This window comes from Netta rufina (assembly GCF_964035555.1).
Source record: "Netta rufina genome assembly, chromosome: 2".
NCBI classification, from domain to species: Eukaryota; Metazoa; Chordata; class Aves; order Anseriformes; family Anatidae; genus Netta; species Netta rufina.
In genome coordinates, this window is record NC_140124.1 from 27319069 (window position 1) to 27346291 (window position 27223).

The 27223-nt window shown below is 39.5% G+C and overlaps 1 protein-coding gene across 7 annotated transcripts in view; it reads right to left on the reverse strand.

Moving 5' to 3' along the window:
- ICA1 (islet cell autoantigen 1) overlaps window positions 1-26111 on the reverse strand; it is a gene marked incomplete at its 3' end in the record, with an annotated part of 71063 nt that extends 44952 nt beyond the window's left edge. For 5 of the 7 annotated variants that reach the window (XM_084306872.1, XM_084306871.1, XM_084306870.1 and 2 more), the window contains exons 1-7: window positions 25986-26111; window positions 14650-14696; window positions 13084-13121; window positions 8818-8989; window positions 6815-6887; window positions 5040-5163; window positions 2600-2798 (exon numbers count right to left, since the gene is read on the reverse strand). In XM_084306872.1, the coding sequence (XP_084162998.1) occupies window positions 2600-2798; window positions 5040-5163; window positions 6815-6887; window positions 8818-8989; window positions 13084-13100 (585 nt within the window). In that variant the 5' untranslated portion in view covers window positions 13101-13121; window positions 14650-14696; window positions 25986-26111. Of the gene's footprint in view, window positions 1-2593; window positions 2799-5039; window positions 5164-6814; window positions 6888-8817; window positions 8990-13083; window positions 13122-14649; window positions 14697-25985 lie in introns of those variants that run through there. The other 2 variants (XM_084306874.1, XM_084306873.1) reach the window with 2 other exon arrangements.
- Window positions 26112-27223: the final 1112 nt, after the last annotated feature.

Here is a 27223-nt window from a genome sequence, read left to right on the forward strand (position 1 = left end):
TATACATAGTGATATATTTAGGATTACATTATAAAAAGCTACTAACTTGAAGAACAGTCCTATAACCAAGTGATATAAATACTGCTGATGCACAAGGTAAATTAAAAATCTCTTAACTAGCAATGCTTACTTGAAATAAAAAAAATGTTTAGTGAAGTAATACTTAGGATTTTTACAACTAGAAGTCTGAAGAAAACTTTTTTTCAAGCGCTCTGTCAGGTCCAGCTTCATTTACTACTTGCTGGTATATCACTACATAAGCAGCTCCAGATCAAACACTTCTCCCTGGTGATGGTATATTTTAGAATTTAAACCCCTACATATGTAGTTATAACATCTCTCTCAACACAAAGCAACACAAAGCTAGCATGACTTAAATTGTTGTTAGAGATCCAAAATAAGCCTTAAAAGCCCAGCATTACACTGCCACACTATGGTACAATTAAGATCTGCAAGCAAAAATATAACAAAAAGACAAAAGAACTCCTATGACTATTTAGGATGGCAGTATTCATCATTAGTTATGTTTGTCTACTACTTTCATAAAGCAATAGAAACATACTATTGTGCCTTGTTCAGCAACAGCCATCTAGGTATGTTATGCTTTAGTATTTTATTTTTGTAAAGTTTTTCCAAAATGAGTAAAATAAAGTTTACTTTTTACAGGTGTTAAAATACATAGGAAAGTTGATACCAAAAACATTTTTTTACTTTGTTGGCTACAAAATAGAGGTTTTTTGCTCTCTGCAATACAACATGATCTGAAAGGTTTTGTGTTGACAGCCAGAGAAAAGAAAGGTTCAAAAACCTTCTCCAAGATATTTTTGAGCTATTCAAGGAAATGCTACATAAGTTTTCAGAATCTACATCTAACACATTGATCATTTCTTTATGTCAGAACATAACTCATTTTAGACCAAGAAATATTTCAAATATACTTAACATGGTAAAAATGGGGAAATTCTAAATGCTACTAAGTTTTATGAGAGCTTAAAAAGTCATTTTTGCTGACCTTGAAGCACAGCAACACAAGAGGGCTGAAATTTCACATGTAACTTTTTAACTACAGCAGCTCACATGTCAAGGCATACATTATTTTAATTACTTTGCCATTTATATAATTTATACCTTCCATAGCATTTATTTTGCAAGAAAGCTATAAATCAGTTTTGTATGACCATTACCAGCACTGCTTTATTCATTCTAACATTCCATTTTTAAGTGTTTTTCTAATAAATCAAACATTTTACATAAGCAATCGGCTGAGGCCAAGACCATACCAATTATTTTACCTGCAAGAACTTGCCATTATAAACATTTCCCACAAGGCATAATAAAATACATGTCTGGTGCCACAAGACTTACAGGAATATCCTGTACTGAAGGATATTAAATAAAGATTAGATGACTAGTTGGAGTTTCACCTGTTCCACTCCTTTCTTAATTGCTATTGTCACCACTTCAGTTTACAAAAATGGCACAGTCTGTATACATACAGGTTCCTTCCCGTTAGGATGGCTTAGTCAAGCTTTTCAAATCCCAAATTAAGCATCTTTCATCTCCAAACACTTTCACTTACAGGAAGACATTAATGAACAGGGATTCTCTTTTCTATGTTACCTGCCTCTAGCACATACATATGCATGTACTTTAATGCAATTTCTATTATTAGGCCTCTGTTTTCAATTATCGCAGTTTTCGTAATTTATTTTTTACTGCATTTACTCAGAGCACAAGCCACCAACTTACAGCTAGAATATTAACTCCTCATAATACTCAACACTTATAAACAGCAAACTGTGAACATTATAGTCTAAAAAAAACACAGCTTTTAAGTTTCATTAACAAATGCAAAGGTCTGAGCATTCCTGAACAGAATCAGCCCAAATAAATTCCATCCTCACATCTGATAGAAAATCTGCAGACTATCTTCTGTAACTTGTGATTTTTGGAAGCCCTTTGGCAGGGGAAGAGTTATAGCAAACTTGAGAGACACTGAGGGAAGACAATTTATGGAGAGTGCATTCTTAATTATTTCAGTATTTAGTGGTTGCCCATGAGTTATGCTGAATTGCATGAGGAACTTAAATTCCAACTTTGCGACTCCTCCCCAAAATCCTACAACAGTCAATTTTGAAATACTGGCCTTTGACTGCACCCAAAGATTTATCAGCTGATGCCATGGCATTTCTGCTATTCTGTCCATTTTAGTTACAAAAGTCAATTTTCCATTTTCCGGCTGAAAGAAGACGTATCTTCTTCCATTAGTCACTCAGGCATCACAGCTAAGTATTTAAAATTAGATAACATTCTTTAAACCATATATTTTATTTAAATTATGAAGATTTAGCTTGAAATTGAATCGGCTACTGAAAAATGCTATTTCTTACTATCATATCTTCCCTTACAGCCCACTCTTCTGTGAAGGATACTGTATTCCATATCAGAATAATTGGAGTTCTGTCACACAGAAAAGATTGGTTATGATTAATGGCATCCTTAGCGCTGCTGAGTTATGTCTTCCTCAGAAGAATCAAAATCACGCTCCATTGTCATTCATCAGGCATCCCCTTCTAGGAAACTACAGGAAACGTCATACCTTCCTGAACTTTTCCATCTGCTTATAAAGATCTGGATCCAGCTCCTGAGACACATCTTTCATCCAAAGTAGAGCTCCTCTGTATTCAGTCCGATACTGTTCCATTCGGTTCACTGTCAGCCATGTGTCTGAGATGGCCCTATATCTGAAAGTCTCCACTTCTTGATATAATCTACTCAAAGGAGTACGCAGTGCTAATCTGGGGAAAGGCAGGAAGGAATGAAGAAAAGAATACATTAAAGCTGTTCCACAAAAGCACACATATTAATACAACTCCTGATACTTTGCTAGCAATCAAAAGACACACAGTTAAAAGAATTCACGTAATTGCTACTCTGCCTTCAGACAGTTCTACAGGTTAGTTGCGGGTATGCATTAATGGGGTAATTTTACAAATATATTGCGCTTGCAACACTCCTGTTCAAAGAGTTACCTTTTACAGTTCCTTTCTCCTACACATGAATGGAAAAGGAACTTTTACTAATGCGTATATTTTATTTAGCCAAACTGCTTGTATTTATGCTATTAAAATTCCTCTTTGTCGGTTGCATTTAACAAATGTAAGAATATACCTGAGATAATTTGTTACTGGATACATACCATTGATGCAGCAGAATTGTCATGTTAAGCCTCAAAAAAAAAGTACTTCTATTAGCATTTAGTCTTCAAATGTACACATAAATAAAGAAGTCATCTGTCAAGTGGATAATTATCTTTTTTTTTTTTTTCTTCTTTTTAAAGAATCTGAACAATTCCTTTGAAGGACATTTATCTTTGGGAAAGTTTTAGGCATTTTCTTACATGTTTGTTCCAGACACCACATTTTGGAGAGGCAGTAGGGGACACTGTTGTCTTCCCTATGCCATCACTTCAGCTCCTAACAGGATCTCAGAACTAGACAGAATTACTCCAACTTTTGCTGTTTCCTCCTGCTGCTTCTGCTTTCCTGTTTGTTGCCAGAAGCCACCTCACTGGAATGGGTTCAATCAGCTCCACATCAGTGTACAGCTAGTTTAATTTGCCACTTAGGGACTTCCTAGGCATGAGAGAATTCTTAATTTCAGCTCCAATAGCCAGCAAATTTCATCTACATGCTCTCCAGCTTGCTATTGGCATACAACATAAATAAGAGCAGTCCTGACTCCAAGATGAGCTTGGGGATGGCTCAAGAAGAGAAGGAAGACAAACAACTGGTTCTATTTTTATGGTTGGTTCTTTATAAAGATGCCTTAAAAATGCATCAAGTAAGACAGATGACAAAATGCAAACTTCTTATTGAGGCTTTTGTAGGTGCAGTGCACATTTCTTCACATTCTACAAGCAGACAAACAGCCATTTAAAGGAAAAATTCAGCTTATGTAGACAAGTCATACAGTGGGATTTCTAAATAATAATAATAATATGTTTTTTAAAGAAGCAAATCATTAGGGTTTTTAATGGTGCTTTACATGTATTTTGAAGATCCCACTCATAGCTTTTACTGGATGTGCTAATAACCAAAATCTAGCCCAAGATAAACATGAAATTCTCAGTGCTTGGTATGTGATGTTTTATTCTGAGCCAAACAGCTGCGCTGTTAAGCTAATTATTGTGAAACTTTCCAAATTTAAGAACCCCCCCAAAATCCTGTAAAAGCATAGAATTTAATTTGTAATTTGTCATAGAATTGACTTTTACTTTCTGAATGATGGAGAAATTCAAGATTCCATAGTACCAATATGGAGCCAACCAAGAAAAATTCACAAAACCGAAAGAAACCCTTATATAGTAAAATCCATAACATCATCAAGTACTGCTACTTCTAAACTCTTTGAATGAACACAGAGTCAGAGTGTCAAAGAGCTCTAGGTAAAAGCAAGAATTTATGTGGATATGAGTTCTTCTGTATTCCTTACCTTTTACCAATTTGCCCCTACTCAATCTGCATGAAGTCAGTTGCAACCTAGGATCTTCTCCTGGAGGCTTTTGTATAAGGTTAAAGCAGGAAATGGCAGACTCCTTTCTTCTCTGTCTACTTAATGCATGAGTCCAGAAAAAGACACTTCCTACTCTCCCAGGACCAATACACTTTTACAAGAGGCCTGCTATAGCAGCATTTCTTTTCAGAGTGTGAAATGCCATCAAGCAGGAGAGAGACCTGATATCAGCTCCTTTACTGTCCTACTGTTAGAAAGGCCATGCAGATGGCACCTGTACAGCTTCAGAAACGCTGATCAGAACAGGCATAGGTGGGGAAATCTGCAGATCAAAAGACATAGCAGATTCATGGACAAAAACCAGGATCAGGCAAAATTACTCACAGTAATATTGCCAATATTGTAGCAGATTTGGTAAATAACAACTTTTGTATCAATTGGTTCCTCATATCTCAAATGAACTGTGGCAATGAATCAACTACCATTATTCCCATGTAATCAGATGGTAACATTGATACACATACCTTTGCTGAGAAGAAAAGCAGAGGGCCTTTCCTGTGGCTTGCATCATTTTTCCTGCTCTCGTTTTATCCTGAGAACCCTGTGATCGAAGAAATTTTCCCAATTCATTTTCTTCCTGAGACAGAACTAATGAAAAATAAATGAGTGGTCAAATGTAATTTAATAGGTTTCTGACAGTTTTAAAGCTGGCCTAATATCAAATACTTTAAATCACTCCAAATCCAAGCAGTGCAGAAAAAATAATTCCACTGAATTCCTGCATTTATATATATATTTATATCTTCAATCAGAAATTATGATTCACTTAAGACATTTGTTGACAGGTTTGCTGTACTTAACAAGAATCACAAAATTCTGTCAGTGCTTAAAGTCGGTAGGAGAAACATGCTACTTTGCTCTTGAACAAAAAAAAAGTAGCTTGGTTAGACTACATAAAGGGCCCACTTAAGGCTTGATTACAGTATCTTTTTGTCTTGTGTTTTGTTTTGTCTTTCATTATCCTTTTTTAGCACATGGACTACCTCAGTTGATTTTAGTTAGCATACTTTTGCTGAAGCTGACTCTTAGCTATACTACCCAAAACTTTTTCAGTTGCTTTTTCTCTTGGTCTCCATTTTTCATGTTCCATTACAATATTGATTTTTTTTTTTTATATGAAAAATACTATTTACGAATTCATTTTTTAAACTAGGATGCAGAAAAATAAAAGTGTTTATACATTTATATGTTGGCTACTTCCAAATTGGAACAATAAGTCTTCACAATCTCATGTCCTTACAAAAGCATTTCATTGTGGCCTCGTCTATTTGTCTTTTTAAGTGGCTGTCTCCTATGGTGCCTATTTTTTCCCAGGCTTAATGAGGAGAATAGTGTAGTATACTGAAAAAAAAGAAGATCTTTTAAGTCCTCTTTTCATTTTAAAATGCTGACAGTCAAATCTATTGCAGTCTAATAGCACATTTTGCCAGAGTATGCACACACATCTTTGCATAAGAGATTTTACCTGCTGTTGTGTAACACTTCTTGAACTCATATTTCTATTCTGTATTACAATTTTACCTCAGTATCCTTAAACATCAGCTCAGAACCTCTTTGGACAGGCAAAAGAAAAGGGAAAGAATGGAGAAAATACGCATAAAATTCAACAAAAAGAAAGTAAATTAAAAGATACATTCATAGCTGATTCTCTTTTCCAGGACAGAAGTTACAGCATCAGAGAATCAAAAATATTGATTAGAGGGAACAATTTCTTTAGGTCATTTAATACAACCTGCTGTTTGAAACTTCCCAAGTGAGGTTCCTCTCTCTCATTAACAACTGCCACTAATTAACATCCACCTGTTGCAGCCAAGTCAGCATAATCAATTTCATCATAATCGCACAGGTTACTTAATTATAAAACTAGTAATAAGACTAGTAATCTTTTCATTGTTAATCCCAATTAAAAAACACAGGAGTTCAGAAGAGAGCTAGAATTTCAAAAGTTCTGAATTTAGATGGGCATAGCAACTAATGGAAAAAAAAAATCCCAAAAAATCAAGCTTTCTCCCATAATTGCCACTTTTCACTGTATAACATCAAATATAAAGCTTAACATAAACTAGGAGATCTTCAAGCAGTTAAACAAGTCTACATTTAATTGTCTGCAGGGAATGTTACCTTTAATTTTAACTAGAAAGAAACTAGTAGTTCTCCAACTTCATTTTTACTTTTTTACATTTTAGATGATTTCATATTGCAGAGTTCCTTATCAACTACTGTATTTGTTCATACTTACAACAAATCCTTTTCTGATAAAGTCCTATTGCTTTCAGCAACTCCATACATGTTCTCTGAATAGAATGGAAGAGCTGAAATTGAAACAGAATACAAAAAAATAAGTGTATGTAAGAAACAGTAAAGACTAAGACACAAGAAAGAGCTTGTCTTTATTTTTGTAGAAATTATTAGGGATCACCATTTCCTTCTTGAACAGCGAGTAATCTTTCAAGCTTGAAAGTGTTTTTTTCCTTATTAATTGTGCTTTTCTTTCAATCAAGTTGTCCACTGAAACTACAGACAGACAACCCAAACATAAAGATAAACAAAGACAAAATAATTTTGGAAACAGATCTATTCCAAACAGCTCACAGTTAACCAAAATACTCTTTTCTTTCTTTTTTTTTTTTTAAATTATCTTTTGATACATACGAAGATGCATAAGTCTTTGATTCTGAACAGCCCTCAATGGAACAAAAGGCTGTCAGTAGTTTCAATGACGTGTGATCAGCAGCAATATGTATACTGAATTTTTAATACCACAAAATCTAGTGCAAGAAACTTGTATGGGTATGCAAACAGGAAGGTTTTTGATTTTAAAATGGACTTTTTACTGTCACAGCTCTGGTACTCTAACCAAACTGACAGAGTAGCAGTTTCCAAAGAAAGTAGAGGAAAAAAAGTCACTTTTGACTAAGTTTGGAGAATTAAGAGGAAAACAGAAATTACTACTTTCTTTCTGCTCACATAAAACCTCTAGACTGTAATTTAAACCTCAACTCCACTATATCAAGTACCATGAAAATATTAGTAAAATGGACTGCTAGTAACTGTCATCCTTTTGCATCTGCTTAACCTCCTGTATGTTTACTAGGATCTTGTCTTTTCAAGAGAGAGCATGACTTGCAGTTTTGAAACTGTTCAAGTGAAAACATGTTTTCATTTTCTACCTGGTAAACACAAATTGCCCTATTTTTAATCCCACATGAAGTAACAAAGCATCCTTCCTGATTAATCTGCCACACAACAAGCACAATAGGAAATCAGGTATGTATTTATAAAATACTATTTCAGTTTCTTCAGCTTGTTTAATACCAATACTTTTGACTTAAAATCTATCATGAAGGCCACACACACAGTTAGAATCTAAGTTTTATAAGTTGTCTTTACAATAGGTAGACTACAAAGATTTGATTGTTGTAAAAGCGCCTCTTGTATTTCAGCTAAAATCTGTATGAAACTGAGATTCCTAAGTCAACAATTTTCTAAGAAAAATAGTGACAAAATATTCACCCTTATGTAACAAAATGATAGAAGTAAAATTTAGCTAGATGCTAACTTTGGAAGTCCATTCTCTGTCTTTTGATCTGTGTCAAAGACGTTTAAGCTCTTCAGTTTGTAGAACCTTAATTCTTTTCCAGTGGGGCTGAGGGTACTGACAGTAGGACTGTAGATATCACCCAGTAGGATTTCTTCTCTCAGTCACACTTCACAGACTTTCAGAAGCTGTCTTTGGTCACGTCAAAAACATGAATCTGCACAAAAGCCTCAGAGAGCAGACTGCAATGTGCATCTATTCCTTCTTTGCATACTCCATATTTTTATGGTCTATGCTACGATATGGCATTTCATAGTTATAAAAAAGAACATCATTTATGTATACTACAGTCTAGTATTTAAAAAAAAAATGATTTAAACTGATACATGGAAAGGATATGGATAGCTAATACAAAGGGTGACGTCCTGCTCCCCCTGACACCAAAAAAGAAAAAAAGCTGCCTGAAAACAGGTACGAGAAATGTTAAGTTCTGAATAAAGTTTTGTGTTACAAAACTTCCACTAGACTCCCTGCATCTGCATAAGTATATTTGTCCAAAATTAGAAAGGATATTACACAAAAGCAATGATAATATTTATATATGTTATTATCTGGTATCTATACGTACACATCTTAGCAACTTTATGGAAATGAAAACATTTTAAGAGTTATCAGAGAACACACGTTACGTAGACATGACAAACCTCTAGCTTTGCATCCAGATCTGCATCTGAAGCCACAACATGTTCATCTTCTTTTTTTCCTGTGACTTTTATAAGGGTTTGTTTTGTTTTCCAGTACTTCTGTTGCATTTTATTGACCACAGATTTTTCCTGGCTTTGAGCATATTGATCATAAAATTCCCTTGGATAATTACTAAAATATTAAGGAAGAAAATTACAAAGTGTCAATAGGATACTTAAAAATAAGACTAACAAGCTAGATTAATACACCCCTATTGGGAATACTGCATTTACATGCAGACACATGTATTCTAGTATGTATTTCCTCATTATGCATTAGTAACAAACCATTAAAATAGTAATATATTTCCACTAACATTTCCCATCCTCCTTCGGAGAATAATACATTGCATATAATATGAATGTATTTAGTGTGTAGTACTTCCAAATCATCAACTGCAAAGAATTCTTTCCAATGCATTATGGAATGATTTACAGCTCCTGGAATTAAAACTTTATTTTTATATAGCTACTAGGAAAGTTTAAAGAGCGCTAGTAGAATTGCTTAAGCAGACAGCAATTTTCACGCAATTTTAGTACTGTCAGGATTTCACAAAGTACATTTTATGAATGAAATTAGACTACTCACTGACTTTTTTTTAATTGAATAAAAAAAGAGAATACTTATCTCTTTTGAGCACACTATGTACAAGATAGCCCATTTCTTTCACTGTGCAATCACTAAGTGATAAATGTAGGTGCAAAACAGAGATTTGTCAAGTACAATCTGCCATTAGTGAAGCCACGCTGGCTGTCACCCATTACCTCCCTATTTTCCATGTGCCTTCGCAAAGTTTCCAGGAGGATCTGCTCCATGATCTTGCTTGGCAGAGTTGGGATTTACTGGCCTGTAGTTCCCTGGGTCTTCCTTTATTCTCTTTTAAAAATGGGGGTTATGTTTGCCCTCTTCTAGTCAGTGGGAACTTCAACAGATGGCCACAAATTCTCAAATATGATGGAAAGTGGCTTAGCAACTACATCTGCCATTTAGCTCAGGAGACGTGGATGTTATCTCGTCAGGTCCCACGGACTTGTGCACCTTTAGGATTCCTTACCTAGTCTTGAACCTTATCTTCTCCTAAAGTGGTCGGTTCTTTCTTCCAGTCCCTGCCTTTGCCTTCTGTAGCCCAGGCTAAGTGTCTGGAGCTCTTGCTGGTGAAGACTGAGCCTTCTCCATATCCTGGGTAACTAGGTCTCCCGTTTCCTTCTGGAGAGGGCCTACAATTTCCCTAGTTTTCCTTTTATCACCGTTGTACCTACAGAAACCTTTCTTGTTGCCTTTGATGTCCCTGGCCAAATTTAATTGTAATAGAAGTTTGGCTTTCCTAACCTGATCCCTGGCTGCTTGGATGATTTCTCTGTACTCCTCCCAGGTTATCTGTTTTTTCTTCCACCCTCCATTCCTGTATGCTTCCCTTTTTGGTTTGAGTTTGGCCAGGAGCTCCCTGTTCATCCCTGCAGGCCTCCCTCCTGGCATTTTTGCCTGACCCTTTGTTGGGATGCATCACTTCTGAGCTTGGAAGAGATGATCCTTGAACACTAACCAGCTTTCTTGGGCCTCTCTTCCTGCTAGGGCTTTGTTCCACAGTATTCTACCAAGCAGATCCCTGCAGAGGCCAAAGTCTGCTCTCCCAAAGTCCAGGGTAGCAAGCTTGTCATGCTGCCTCCTCACTGCCCTCAGGATCCTAAACTGCACCACTTCACGGTCACTGCAGCCAAGACTACCCTTGAGATTCACACTCCCCATGAAGGAGCTCCATGTGCTCCAGCTGCACATTGACATAGAGGGTGACGATCCCTCCTCATCTTCCCTTCACCACCTTGGCAAGCCTATGACCAAAGATGCTCTTCCTCTTCTCCAACAGGTAGAGCCCATCAGCCCCCAGCAGATCGAAGCTCTCAAAGCCAGTCCCATGGTCCAGGTTGCCAAAGCCCTGTCTGTGGCACCAGTCCTGTAAATTCATTGATTTGACACTTTCCACTTGCCTTTTCAGTCCCCTTCCCTTTGACCAGGAGGACTCATGAAAAAACTACCTGTGCTCACGAGTCCTTTACTGCTGTTCCCAGGGCTCTGTAATCCCTCGATACCCCTCAGACTACTCCTGGTTGCATCACTGGTGCCCAGTACGAGGCTTGGCAGTCTCCAGGTGACATCCTTGATACAAGCCCCTGGTAAGCAGCTGACTTCCTTCAAGAGTGGATCAGGCTGGCAAAAGGATGCGTCTCTACCTCTCAGAAGAGAGCCCCTTACCTGTCACCTGTCACTTCTTCTCAGTTGCACCAGTTGTTGTGCTGGGAGCAGATCAGGCTGCCTAACTCAGCTCACTCCACCTCACCCCCTGCAACAGGTCTTTCCTTTTTGGCCAGCACATTCCACAATATTTAAACCATATGAATAGAAATTACAGTTTCACAATGAAATCTTGATCTCTTTCAGTAATAGTTATTCCACTATTAATTTCCCTTATGTGTATAAAGTAAGATATTCAAAATCACTGCAGCTTTTTTTGGAAATACATGGTTGCTTAAATTTATATTAAATAGTCCGAGAAAATTAAAGTGGTTGAATTTATTTTTCAAGTAAAGATGCTCTTTATCTGTTTTACATTACTGAGATACTGCTCACTAGCTCAATTCACATAACACATGGGTAACTCACTGATACTACCCCAAAGAGTCCTCAGACTCAACATACACATCAAGTCATGCAGAGAGACATACAGATATATACACTTGCTGTGAAATATTTCGGATGTTCTGAAAGCCATTGGCACACATATTCACCAAGAGAGGCAGCTCTCCCCTGTGCAGTTACTAATGACACAATTCATCCTGAAAAGAAAATCTGCTTGACAGGGATTTGTTATTTGCTTTGGTTATTTCTAATCAGTGAGTTAGGAGACAGTGACTTAAATCTCCAAAGAGATGGTAAGAAGAAATTGCAGTGTAAAATGAGCAAAGACAAAAGTCAAAATGCACATATATACAGCACCTCCTGGCTTCTTCCCCAAACTTTAAAAGAAAAGGTATTCACCCATTTAATTTTACCAAAGCATCAGTCCAAAGTCCTTAGTTTATGAATTTCATTAAGCTTAGAATAAGACACTTTTTTGGTGCCAAGGCACAAAATAACACTTGGAAAACATATCACATTTCACATGCAGCTTTGCACAAACAAGATATTACACATCCCCTGACAACTCCAGCCTATCAAGTTAAGCGAAGCCTGTATTGACCTGACTTGCTGTACCTCTAATAAATTAGGAGAACATTTAGATATCTCCCAAATCCCCCTGCATTATGATAAAGCAGAATATGTGAGCTTAACTAATAAAACTAACATTACTTTTAAAAGAAAATAAATAAATAAAATCAAACTGATCATGTGGCAGTATTAAGACCCTAGCTATCTGGCTAGTTGTGTGCTTTAACTTGTGCTACAGCTGTGCAAATAACTGATATCTCAGTTCAGTGATCAAACGAAGAAAACACCGTAATTCATTTGCTGTCAACCAGCCTTAATAGCTACCTTGCTTGAGGTCACCAGAAATTCTAGGGACTGGGTGGAAAAAATAAAAATGAGTCATTAATGTGAGGTCACAAAAAAGTCCTGGGATTAATAGAGATTTCTGAATTAGACACAGATAAACAAACCGGGAGAATGTGAAGAATACAATCTTTTACCACTACAGACAAACTCAACTTTCAATTTCATTTGGAGAAATTTCTGGCTCCTGTTTATGTCTAATGTGCTTATAAATAATTATCTTAATGAAATATTTGGTGGACAATTTTTCTGGAGGTTTAAAGGTCCTTGTCAATACCTTTAAAAGTGGATTTTGTCAAGCAATCATAGATATATTTAAATTTTACTAAAAAAAAAAAAAAACAACACAAAAATATAACTAGAAGAAGGATCTACTTTATTCTAACGCTGATGATCACAGATAAATCCATTGAAATGAGACACTCATACAATTTTTGCCATTATGCAGAAAATTGATAACATATGCTACTTTTCCATCTCATCAATTCACTTGTTTTTCCATTCTTTGATAAGTTGGCAGTTTTCCACTTTCTATTTTTATTCTTTTTAAACAGAACATCTACCAGTGACTTCATATAAATACTAGATGCCAGAACATAATGCATGATTATGCAGTCACAAATCAACACGCCAAACACCATTAACTCTTTAGAATAATAAAAAATGACCAAGGTACTTACTACTTATGACCTTCCATGTTTCTTATTTTCTTCAAACACTTAAATAAAATAAGAAATTATCAGTTAATATAAACATCTCTAAAATATAATTCTCAATTTAGACAACAGAAAAACTCCTGCCTTTTCACATATAAAAATTACCATACTTTATCATCTTGTATATGTTACAAAAGAAATTTTTTCCGTCTGTAGACCAAATGCTTTTCTCATATAACACACAATTCTCACTTAAATCCATGACAAACACATTTAAGTGGTGTTGCTGATTTTTTGTATTTTAGCAAGTTTTCCTGTTGTAAATTCAGTGATTTTTGACAAGGCAAGCCCAAAGCATACATGCTAGGAATAATCTAGGAATAATCCCCAGTCAAGTGTGTTTTTCTTTTTCTTTTTGTTTTTTAAACCAGAATTTTAACCACAACCTATTTCAGCTACTCTTTTCACCAATGTCTCATTGATCCACCTTTCAAAAGCATTAGCTACTTTATGTCTTGAGCAATGGATGCAAAATTTAACCACCGGTTGTTTTTTTCTCAGAGGGACATCGCAGTTCCTGTGAATAGAATATGATTTGCATGTGTTTGGACTTTAAATTTTAAAAGTTAATATCTCCAGTTTTGATACACAATGAGCTGACCAGATGGTGCACACATCACCAGTAATTGAGCACACTCCTTCCAGGCCAAATTTACTAGTCAAGCCAGACACTCATTGCAAAAAACCAAGCACCTGGCTTCTCCTCTGCTGCTTTCAGAAAGGACTCTCTGGCACTAATCTTGGAGAGAAAAAAGGGGCTGCAATGGGGAGCCATGGCTCTGGCAACACGTCTAACAAGGTGCTGCCTAAAGACAGTATGGCAAACACTGGATGGTAATGGGGACTGGAACAGATTGCAGGGACTCAGACAAGGCAATGCAAACCTGAGTGCTTCCTGCAACTGTGAAGCACATACACTTCCATTTACAGCCAACTGAAGCCAAATCCCAGGTTTTGGATTCTAGCCTCTCTGCTCTCTGTACCTGTGAAACTTCCTGGCAAAGTTCCATGAGATGCTGGAAGATTTTATCAGAGCAGGACACTTTCCTGAAATGGAATTTTTGTGAAGAGCTCATATGCACTGCAGAAGAGATCATAAGTAAATTCATAACCCTGTCTTCAGCAGCATTTAATTGTAAGGCCAACAGCCAAATAATGAAGAGGAAGAACTGCTTTGGATTGCTGTTTGTATTACAGCACTGTTATGTCAGACAATATGCAGAATGGAGAGCAACAGCCACAGCTTTGCTTTAATTTCTAGAGCCATGAGGCACAGACAACGTTAACTCCAGTTTTCTAATACCTATGTGCTTGACTTCATTGTTTTAATACAGGTTCTGCTTAAGTCAACAGTGGGTGTGTGCGAGAGATAAGAACACAGGATTTGGCTTGTATGCACATCCATGACTCAGTTATTGAGCAGCATGCTTGGCTTGACAGGAAGCAGAGAACAGCCCATCTAGGTGAAATAATGTGTATTATGTGGAACAAAGTGTAGCTCAGCAAGGGGAACAGGTCTTAGGCACTGACCTTAAACACTGTACACGTTCACCTGACTCTCCTGGAAACCAATGTCCCTAAAAAAAGAAGACATAAGGGTCATGGTGACAAAGAGTTCTCATCTTACATGCATAGCTCACATTCTTTTTTCCTATAACTATAATTGACTCTGGGATCTTCTTAGTTATACTCCTTTGAGATCTACATAGTGCCCCCCCCATCCCCACAGGATACTCTTTGTATGGTGTTTTTTTTGTTTTTTTTTTTGTTTTTTTTTTTTAATTCAGAGCACCTGTGAGGACTGTGTCACAGTTATTAGGATAGTGTTTTCATGGTATGAAAATGAGGGTATGCTCTCCTGGCCCTGCTGTGTGACATGAAGGCACATGAGGTGTTTGAGGCCAAAAGGCTACTGAGATAGTGCTGTATGGCTATATAGGGTGGAAGGAAACAGAATTGGAATCTTACCCATATTGTCTACTGGATATGCCTCCTGGCATGCCATCTCCCCCAGAACATGCCAAGAAATAGAGGGTCCCAGAGAACTGTAGGTGGTATAGACAAAAACCACTCTAGGGAGATTACAGCAATTAAACAGCAGGAACAAGAAACAGCCCGGTGCTCAAGCTTAGTCCCTGGCTCCCTTTTATTACCCATACGGAATTAGCTTTTGGTCCTAAATGAGAATTCAGGTTGTACAAAGACGGCTCAGTGAGCACTGGCACTGAATAAACAGAACTGTGGTTGCTTGAAAAGAATCAGATACCATAAGCGTTGGCAAAAGCCATATCACCTGCAATTTCCATCATGAAGAGTTCCTGGATCCCATTCATTCCAGATGCTGTTCAAAGAACATTCATAATGAAACCAGTTATGCCTCTGAAGTCCCAGATGAGTTTCACCTTTCTTACTGACTGAGAATGCTCTGAAAAACCTGAATGCCCACTACTATTATGCCATTTTTAGCTGTTAATTTAGACCACAAAAGTGCACTCAGTTTGGGTCCCACTGGTTTCAGTGGTACCCTAAATGATTCCATTCACACAGAACTTGTTTCAAGTTAGATACACTTGTGTGATATTTATAGTACTGTATACTAATTTACATTTCATGTTTCAGCATTATAGTTAAGCTCGACTGAAATGGAAACAGTATTTATTAATGTAGACATTAAAATCAGAATCAAGGATAGAGGGAAATGTAATATAGGAATACTTACTTGAGCTGGATGTAGCAGATGTGCTATTAAAGGACTTCTCATGTTTGTATCTGAGAGCAACCGCAAATATACAAATTTTTAGCTTTTGATTTTAGGATTTTCTTTTAAGGAACACAGTCTTACTGATTATGTTATATCCTAAACTGGTCTTTCAGTTCAGGAGGAGCTCAGGACACCTGTGTGATCTTTGAAATCAGCTTCCTGAAAGAACATGACCTCCCCATTTCAATGCACAGAAAGCTGAGCACCTATGGCAGAAAGCCAGCATTGATGGATTTGTGACTGAACTCAAATGCAAAACAAACACGTAGGGACCGAGGCATGGTCAGGTTACTCAAGAGAATACAAAAGTATTACCAGAGCATGTAGGGATGGAGTTAGGAAAGCCAAAGCTGTGCTCTAGAGTTGAAACTAGGAACAGATACAAAGAGCAACAAGAATGGCTCTATAAAGATAGTGGCACCAAAAGAAAGGCTACAGAAGGCACAGGCCCACTGTGACAGAGAATATGGAAAGGCAGACTTGCATTTTTGCTGTGTTTTTCAGTGGGAGATCTGCCCTTCAGCATTCTAGTTCTCAAAGCCTACTGGTCAGGGTCTGGGGATATGAAGCATTAACCACACTAGAGAAAGACTCAGTCAGGAGGTATGTAGGCCATTGGGATGTACACAGATTCAAGAAACCAGGTAAGATGGATCTGGGGGTGCTGAGGGAGCTGGCTGATGTCATTGTTCGGATGTTCTCCCTGTTCTCTTGGAGGTTATGTTGATCAGAGGAGATGCCTCGAGTGAGACAAACATCACACCTATCTTCAAGAAGCACAGAAAAGAGCATCAGGAAAACCTCAGGCCCATCAACCTCACAGTTCCTAGAAAGATCTTGGAGAAATCCTTCCTGGAAACTATTCCCAGACACATGAAAGAAGAGAAGGAGAGAGGGAACAGCCAGCATGGATTTACATGAATTTAAGTCACTCCTAAGCTGACTGCCTTCAATGAGGTGACTGCCTCTGGTGAGTGAGTGAAGGGAGAGCAGGGGATGTTGTGTGCTGATGTTAGCAATGCCTTTGTCATAGTGTCCCACAGAAACCTTACAGGTTCTTGTGATACCTATGTGATACCTATGTGATTCTGTGACAACTTGTACAATGTAAAATATTAGACTGGTGAGCAACAGTTTGCTGCTACTTTTGGTTTAATGCATAAAACTTTCCTTAAAAACATGCTGTAAACGGACAGTGGAATGACATTGTACCATGACCACTGTTGACACACATACAAAAATAGTACTTTATGTTAGCTTTCAAAGAGTTACCTACAACACATTAAGCTTTTAGTTGTATTATTTTCATTCACATCCAAAACTTTGAAGATTAACATTTTTCATTTCTTCAGATATCACTACACACACAGCGTGAATTGTTCCTGCAGTCATTTAAAAAGGACACAATTTTTTTATTTTTAGAATAGTCTCTAACTTCACATGCTACTACTGCCTATTCCAACTCCGGGAACAAAAGAGGGTTAAGATATTGGTTCAGCTGTAACAAAGGAGATTATTGAAAGCATCTGGCACAGCTGAAAGCAGTGAGCTTTTTTTTTTTTTTTTTTTTTTTTTTAAAGAAAACCCAAAGTCATAAGTCTAGCCACAAAAAGTGAGAGATGCTAATAAACAGGGACTGGAAACAGGCCAGCGAAGTATCAAGGAATTAAAAGGAAACTTCGTAACCACATAACAAAGAAACCCCACTGTCAGGAAAGGCAGACCCTGAGGCTGCAGAAAGACATGAATGAATGAGCACACAACCTTCAACTACTTTAGGTTTTGAACTCTTATGCTTTCAAAGAATAACGCCCGAATATCCTGGACAGAAGTAACAAGAGTTGCTCTTTGCCAGAGCTGACTACAATAGAAAACACATGACACTGACTGAAGCCCACCAATACCTGACCTGAAAACTGCAGTCAAACTTAAAATTGACCTTTTATCATAGAATTTTACATATAAAACTAAGCTTAATTTGCCAGAGGTGAGTTGATGTGAAAGGATTATTTTTTTCCTGTTCTCTTTTTCCTTCCAATGTATTACGGCTAAAAGATGTTTCAAGAAATAATGTTACACTGACATGACTGAAAAAAAAAACAACAGCATCCACCACCTCATTGGAAAACATTTCTATCAGAAAGTTTCCATTAGCTTTGTCATAGAGATCACTTGTGCATGTTGCGTCATTCTTTATCATAAGCCTTTATCTTGACTAACAAAAGGTAGGGATAATCTAGATAATATGGAAAAAAAAAAAGAGACAGCAAACATAGGTGCTGTAGAGCCTGCTACGGAAAACAGCATCATGCTACAGCTGACTGTACACAAACCCATGGTTATAGCTGTGTAGCAGTGGATCTGAAGTTGTCTGGGTATGTCCACACGCTGCTAATTCTCCACGTGCTTTCTAGTGTTTTGAGACAGATGCTACCTCAGTTTCAGCTTTAAACCTGAGCTGGCCCTATCATAACAAGCCTACCTGGAAGACATGGATCACAGCACTAAGACATCCATTTCGACGTGGAACCAGCTGGGCCCATCAGCTCTGCTGTCCCCCTGAAAATCCCTGTCTGGCCCTCTGAGAAGCAGCTGAGAAGCCTCAGCACCATGTTTGACAAACCTCCCTGTGTGCAGACAGATACCAGACAGGACTACATGCAACCAGCTTGAGTCTGGCACAGTCATTGGCCTGGACCCTGAAATACAACCAGTGTTTCACGGCTCAATTTGGCTTCAGGAGAAAGACAGCTGCACTCATCAGCGCTCCGCCAGAGCTAACAAGACATGCTGGAACCAAGATGGCCCTGCACATGGCCAGCTAGGGCACCTTCGCATCTGTGGCAGTTTATCTGGTTTGTGGGCTACTTATCCACAAATTATTTCCACAAGTAGGCATAATAGCTGGAATGCTACAGGACTTGATAATATTTCTGGCATACTGATTCAGCCTGCTTTCATATCAGGAACTTTTAGTAGCCATGATGCTCGAAGGAGGCTTGATAGAGAATATCTTCATTAGCCAATGCACTTCTACTCCACATGACTACAAAAAATCCTCTGATTCTCTGCACCCTCCAAAACCATTTGAATACACCATCAACATCCTCCTGTGCAAACAAGGAAAATGCTAGCTTGGTGTTTTGAATGATTAGAACTCCAGCATTCCCTAAGCTTTCCTTCCAGCTCATCCTCTGTATGACGTTCATACTTCCTTGCTCCTCTTTTTTAGCTTTATTATATTATAGTTTGTTGCAGCATAAGTTGTCTGGTTTCCCAAGAGCTGAACAACATTATCTGTGTATTAATGTCACTCAGATATATTTAATGTTTATTGGAAAAGAAAAATAACAAGTGTCATGTAGCAGAGTGAAATTCTGATCTTAATGCCCTCCTAGTTACTGGAAAAAAATAATAATAAATATATATTTTCCCCTCATTCAAGTATCTGTTCTTGACTGAGCATTACACTAATACAAGTAGCCAGCAGATCCCATAGAAGAAAGCAGGACTTGGCAAACAAGAATCTTTCATCCATGGAAATTATATCTAAAACAAACTGTTGATCCAATCACATCTTAGAACGATGAGGTAAGCCAAAATCCTTGCAAAGCTTTTATAGATGCTGAAGATAAAATGTAGCATCCAAAGATGACCTACCATAGTTACATAGGAAAGTAGTAAATTGAATTCCTCTGAGATGCCTTCAAAAGCAACAAAAGGGAACAGAATGAGAGGCAGAGCAGAATTCAGCAAGCCTGATGGGAAAGTAATGTGTTTATCAAAAGAGACAGATGGATTTGCATTTTCACTGATAGTTAGCGCTATCCTCGCAGTTTACTGTCCTTTCAAAGCAGCTAATGTGGTTGGAAGGTCCTCAAACTCTCTTCACCTTAAAAACGCCACAACTTATAACTATAAAAATGGCAGAATCATGCACTGCAGTTAATTCACTTAAATGTTTTTATTAAAATCAGTAATTCTCCAAGAAACTTAATACAGTAACAGTACATTGGTACTAGGTAACAACAACAAAAAAAGAATTTTAAAGAGCTGTAAAACAGTGATAGTTTCATTTATGTAAAATACTTTGATGGGAGGAAAATCTGTGATGTGCTTAGGTGAGGGAGTCAATGCCATCTGTGCCTCTTTAACAGCTCTTGCCTCACAACCTCTCTCCTCTCCTCTACTGCCAGAAAGCTGTGATCAAACTGAATCAAGTAAATGGGTCTCCAAAGCAAGAAGCAGTCTCACTGCAAGGGGAAGATCAAGCAAGGTACAGTTATATCTCCTATGGTCTTTCTACAAACATGCAGACCCAATGAGTCAAGGCTTCAAACCACGTTTCATTTTGCCTTTCACAAGCAAAAGTGAATAGAGCAGTCTATTGATCTGAATTATCCACATTTTCACTCTTCTTGCATTTGACAACCAAAGCCAGGGTCTATATAGGCACTTAGCATCACAGTTATACATAGACTTACAAGTATAATACCTAATCTAACTCCATGAATAGGTGCTGCTGTAATCCAGATAAAACGAATCTAGAGTTTACGTTGATATGACAAATGACAAGATTTAATTTTTCCTCTAAAGCTCATCACTGCTGTTCTAATCCTGCTGAATCATCCATGCTTAGCTTCATATCCATATTTTCATTGTTAGACTACACACTGATGCACTTATTTATTAATTGAAAAAGTTTAAAAATTGTTGTGAAAGTGCTGCATTACCAGTTCCTTCCATCCACCACAACTTTTTGTCTATTCCTTGGTCCCAAGACAGATGTTAAATGTTACCCACAACTTCCCAGGAGTAGAAATATTGCAGTCTTACGAGGGGAGAAGATGCATCAACAAAATGACTCTTTCAACCTATTTCAGGAGCTGACACCTACAAAGACATTTCATGCAATTTTAACAGAAACATGAAGGTTATACAGCAAGGGGATCTCTTTCGCAGTTTCCATACTCCTGGGTGGGTACTGAGAGGGAAAGATATTTGTGCTGTTTGGTCCCAGTCATCTAACTGTGGTGCCCAAATTACCATACAAGTCTCTCAACACTAAACCTCTACAAAGGCAGCCAACAGAAGGTTTGCTGGTCTATCAAGGTTTATGAAAGATCCCAGCAAAAACTTCATTTATTCCATTCCATTTATTTGTTTGTCTTGATCCTTTAAAGCATCAAGAAAAGAAACACTAACAACAAAACTAGACATGCAAAGGAAAATGAACCAACAGCTGTGAACTGAAAACAACAAAAGTATCAGAGAAATTGGAGTCTGTTTTCCAGTTTGAGCCCATATCACTCTCTCTTTGCCTTCTTTTTCAGGCTGATCAATTGCAGGGAGAACAAGGCACAGCAATACAAGCAGGCATCTTGAATGACTAAGATCGTGTGATTAAAGACTTGCACCATTAGAAACTATGCACAAGGTATGGAGAAATCTGGAGGCTTGGGGTGTTCTTTCTGGCATTTAGTAGCATTAACTAGTGACCTGTCTGTGAACAGAACACCCAACAAAATGAGCAGCACTATTGTCATTAAGTATAAAATGATCTGTCTTTCACTCGGTTTTAAACTCGTTGTTAATACTCTCTCCACAGGGCAGATGACCAATAGCTACTGCAGAGAGTACTGTACGAGCTGCTTTATTCCAAAAGCAATTATTATGTTTCTAGTGTGGAATAATTACCGCAGAATACACAATTAACATAGGAAATTGCTTAATTTTCTGATGCAGTCAAAACAGAGGACGATAGCCAGGGTCCCATTTCTTTTATTATCATTTTGAGTCTTTTATTTTTCTATTCCCACTGTGTACAAGTTAATAGAAGGCAGTGGCAGATAAATACAGCAAATTTGCACAATAGAAGTTTACTATACACTTACACCCAGAACTTGAGTATAAATCCATCTGGGCTGCACCAGTTTTCAATATCTGAGTTGCTAGAGGTAAGTTTTAGCCAACATGAAGATGTGGAAATTTGGCACTATGTCATCAAGTTTTTTTAAAAAACTATTTTTGCTCCCATGCAAGTACAAGGATGAAATCAGCTGTTAGTATTCCTCTTCAAAAAACAATTTGGTGTATATTGGGCACTATATGCCTGCCAAATTATCCCAAAGTGATAAACTTAAAGGCAAAGTGATCTTGTCCTGCAAGAACATAAAATACACTGAAATGAAACTTTGAGCTGTTTTTCAAACAGTTGAACTACAAATTCTTATAAACAGTGGTTTATCTCAAGACCACTGACGGGAATGGAACATGTAGTCATAACACAGTACATGTAGTCTCAGAACAAAATATTTCAAATAAATGCTGGTAAACTCACAGTAGGCAGATTAACAAGCAAATGATAGTCCTTTCTCAATAAACTGCATGCAGAACTTCACTATTTATATACACAAAGACACGTATTTAAACACAGGCAAAACTAATTTTAGGCTGCTTTTTCATGTAATACTGACTTTTCAGCAGGTGACTGTGAAATAATTTAAGAACAGCACATAGTATTAGTTTGTCCTTACGTAACAGCTTTCACTCAGCTACTAGTTTTCCATTTATATATGTGAAGAACACCAAGCAAATGTCCTTAGGAAGGAATAGGTATTGTAAATAAGTACTGTATCTGTCTTACAAAAGAAGTTGAGTGATGGGTCTAATCTCTCTCTGCAAATGAGCAAAACTGGGGATATATACAATCCAGGATTTAATTTCACTCTAAATGCAGACTCGCTTCATTTCTCCGAAATGACTATCAAATTGTTTTGTAATACACATTTATTCTTCCAGCTTCAAAATGGTATTTTTAAACTTAGTAGCCAAATACTATTAAGGAAAGTGCCATATGGAACACCTGCTGTGCACAGATTATAAAAGACAATAGGAAGATGGTTTGTGTGACACTTTTTATCCATAATCAGTCTAGTCTTAATCTTAGGAACGCTTCCCCTTGCAGAATGGATGAAAAAAACAGTGGATGTACAAATACTCATGAAATCATTTTCACATTTATGTTGTCATAAATGTGGTTTATAAAAATGGTTATAAAGTTCAAACCAATCTCTCTCTTATTTTGATACCCTATTTGTTGACACAGTCAACACTCAAGAGTCTGCCTCCCTTCTCATCTGTGCAGAAGCCAGGAAGCAACGCTATTATACCTGAGGGGGAACAATGCAGGGGGAGGGAACAGGGAAAATAATTTTCTCTAGAATCCCTCAGGAGATCATTTCACATCCATGGGTAAGAAATTTGATTAACGAAACAGTTTCAGCATGCACAGAAACAGCAATACAGGGTGATCTTCTTTCACTGCACATTGAGTCAACGCGATCAATACAGGCTGCATATTCTCGATAGATGCACAGTCCACATGCAACCTCTGCTCCTCAGCCACAGAAGCAGGAACTTCTCAGACCCTGGCACACCAGCCGACAGTTCCCTGAGCAGCGGTGATCCCTATGAAGCTGCTCGCATGACAGACCTGAGCACTGTTTCAGTGACTTGGAACAGGCAGTTCCCAAGGTTGACGTAAGTGATTGCATAACCGGCCAAAATGCCCCTCGTTTTGCCACGGCTAACAATAGCCGCAGGAAAAGCTACTGTGAGACTATTACTAGCAACACATAAAAGGTCAAAGGTTTCTACTGTTCCTGACTGCTTGGCTCTTTGTTTAACATTCTTCACTCTCCGGGCTTTTGTATTTTTAATGCTTCTGCATCATGTGGTATAATTTTGTCTTTAGAGTGATTTTACAGTTGAGCAATGGCAAAACATCCTGAAGAACCAACTGCTTCACAGCAACACTTGGAGAAGATTTTGAAAAAAAGTATTAAGAAGAGTCTTTGAGGACATTTCTAGACACTGTTAGCTGAGATATTAGCACATTTTTCTGCCAACTCATACCAACAGCTTTCAACACTAGCTTAAGAGTGAAAAGAGCTATTATTATTCAGCTTTTCCAGAAAAGGTTACTTGAGAATTCATCAGAACAATTTAGCAGCCCTGTAAAGTGTACACAGCAGAACAGGCAAGACTGGTTGGCTTGAGACTCTACTAAGCCCTGCAATAGTGTTCAGCAGGAATTTTACTTTGCACTAAAAGTGACTCCTTACCTCACTCCAACAATGGTAAAAATCTTGTCAAAAGCAAGTAAATAAAAAGTTCAAGAACTCTTCCCTTCTATACAGTCATAACTGATTTTTGAACTTACAACCTTCAGCTGTATATCTATTTAAATCTTAGCTCTTATAAAAAGAATGGAGAAAATCACTTTTACATAAAACCAATCCTTTCTCAATTAAAAAGCAAATTCCAATTGCCAGGATCTAACTTTTGACTTTGTTGTTGGTCAAACCATTCTGGAAGTAAACATGTTTCACTCATGAAGTTTAAACAGTAGGGGAACTTTAGACCAACGTTTGGCAGCATTTAATTGCCACACCATCTTCTAGGAGAAATTGCTATGGGAAAAACCTGACTGGTTTTACCAGTTATGACAGTTTACTACACCAGAGACCTCCGTGGCTTTACGCTAAATTCCTTTTGCAGTGGTATTAACACAAATCTTAAATCATAAAGTCACTCAGGTTAAACCAATAGGCTATGCTATTTGAATAGCTCATTCAAAATGCTACTGTCCCAATGACAATGAGATGTTGTTCCCAGACTTTAAGCTAAGCACCATCAAGAAGTGCAACTCCTAGATCACTGCCAGGAAGACAGCACTAGCAAGCAACATTTCTACTCACTCCCTGGGAACCCTGCACGGACAGAGTTGAAAAAAGAGTTGGTTACCAGGAAAAAACAACAAAAAATAGGTGAAAGTCCATACCCAAAGCCAACCACACTACAGACTCCAAAACTCTGCCTACCATTTTCTCTGCTCAACACTTTGGCAAAGCAACCAAACATACATTTTTCTTTTCAACAATGTCCTTGCTAGACATGAGCAGCTTACTCCCAAGAAGTTTGCTCAAGAACAAGGGTCACAGCCACCTTCTGAGACGCAAATTAAATAAAACCCTTTGACTATCCCAAAACTGAAAGGAGGAGGATAACAGAACGAAACGCAAGCAAAACAAAACAAAAAACAAACAGGTGCTTCCCAGAAATAAACTACTGCCTTGGTTTAAAGCAGGGCGTGTGGGTAGAGTGCCAAACAGAAGGAAACGCCAACGCCAACCTTCCAGAACATCCATGGTGTAAACTGGGGGCAGGGGGACAACTGATGTATCCCTAAGATTATCTGGTACGGTTCCACGTTTAGGAACTAGACCTGGATCCCCCAAGGTGAACTGAAGGCGTGCTTGAGGAGGATCCATGCAGGACCTTGGGGTGCCAGCACAGGGCACAGCACCACGGAACAGGAGATTATTTACATTTGGTGCTGAAGGTGTACACAGCGCTGGCAATAAAAGAGCACAGCGCCCTTCATCCTTTCCTCCTACTAAGCGCTACCACTGCGAGTAGTGTTCTTTCTTCCTTCTCTGTCTTCCAGAACAATGCACCCGGTGACCAACACTCAGGAGCCAGGTATAGATGGATGCAGGTCAAATCCGATTACCAAGATCAACCTTTTCCAAAACAGAGGTGTTGAACCAGAAGCACGTATATACATGTATTTTTCCTTTTAATTCCCATTTCATTCGCCTCGGCAGCCGGTACGAGGCACGAGGGCCCACCGCGGCCGGCCGGCAGGTGAGGGCCCGGCGGGGCCGCCCTCCCCCCTCCTCCCCGCTCCCTGCGGGCCCGCGGCCAGAGAGGATGCCCGGGAGGGAGGGAGGGAGGGCGGCCGGCAGGCAGCAGCGGATGCGTGCAGCAATCATGGCGAGACAGCCGCCGGCAGGAGGGAGGGAGGGAAGGGCGGCGAGGACGGGCAGATGCCATCTTGCGCCTCTCCCGTTTCACCCCCGGAGGCCCCTCCGCCGAGCCCTGCCAGGCACCGGGCGCCTCGGGCCCGCCGACCGCGCCGCCTCCTTCCCCCCACCCGCGGCCCCGCCGCTGCCCGAGCCCGGCCGCGGCAGCCGCCGGCGGAGCGGAGCCCGCTCCCCCCGTCCAGGCTCCGGCACGGGTCCCCGCTCCCGGCACTCACCTTGCCCGCGGCCGAGCAGCGGAGGGCAGGGCAGGGCAGGGCAGGGCCGAGCCGGAGGCGCCGCCGCCGCCCCTCCAGGTGTTCCAGCGCCGCCGGCGTCACAGCGGCGAACGGAGCCGCCTCTGCCGGCGCGGGCGGCCCCCGCAGCGGGGCGGAGCGGAGCCGCCGCCGCCCGCCCAGCGCCCGGAGCGGGAGGGTGGCGGCCGCCGGGCCCCCGGCGCTTCCCGGAGGTGGCCTCGGGCGGGAGGCGCCGCGATTCCTCCTGCCGGCCGAGGCCTGAGGGGAGGCGGCGGGGAGAGGCGCACGGGTTGGGGCCCTTGGGGGGTTCCCTCAAGCGAGTCCCTCTGCTCAGACGAGGCAGTATTAAAAGGCTCCGGCTGCCCAGATCAGCTGTTGGCACAAGGGAGCGGAGTCGTGAGGGAAAAGGGTTCCTTGACAGGGCGGACAGGTGGCAGCGGTGAAGGGCAGAGGGAGAGCGATGGTGTTGAGCTGGGTCGGGAATGGCTCAGGGAGGATTTTGGAGAGGGCTGCTTCGAGTGAAGTGCCTGAGTTGGATTTTAAGCTGAATTCTGAGCCTGGAGTGAAGGGAGAAGTTCAGAGGTGGCAGCTGACATCAGTCTGAAGAGGTAGAAGGAGAAACAGGAGCTGCAAGAATGGGAGTCGGGGGCTCTCCTGCTGACATGGGGCCCGCGAAGGGAGCAGCAAGTTTAGCCCAAACGAAAGCAGGAGTGAAGGAGGTGAGGCAGAGTTTGAAGGGATGAGGAGTGGACTGCAGTGTTGTGGAAAATGAGAAAAGAAAAAGGGTGGAAATGAGGACACTAATGGAGATCGACTGAACCTTAGTGGTCTGAAGCAGTCACGTCACTGCCTCTGTTTCACTGAGGTGTAGCAGAGTCATTTTGTTGGAAGTCACACATCTAGAAGCAGAAATGGGACTCCACTGTCAGATAGTGATGGCTATAACCTGAGGAATTCCCGGTAAGACGTGGGAGGTTGTGTGGTTCCCTCTGTGGTACCGGTCTGACCGCCAACAGCAGATTGCCCCCCTCCCAGTCTGTGCTGTGGTCATCCAGAGATTTTTAGACCAAATGTAGGAAAACAAGGCACTTGTTAGGGTGTGGTTTATCTGACTTTAGTTTCCAATGAGTTTAATCATTCTTTTGACTGGAGTTCTCATGGCAAGGAAAGGGTAACAGGCTTGGATGTATATACTTGCCTTACAGGTATTATTGATTTAG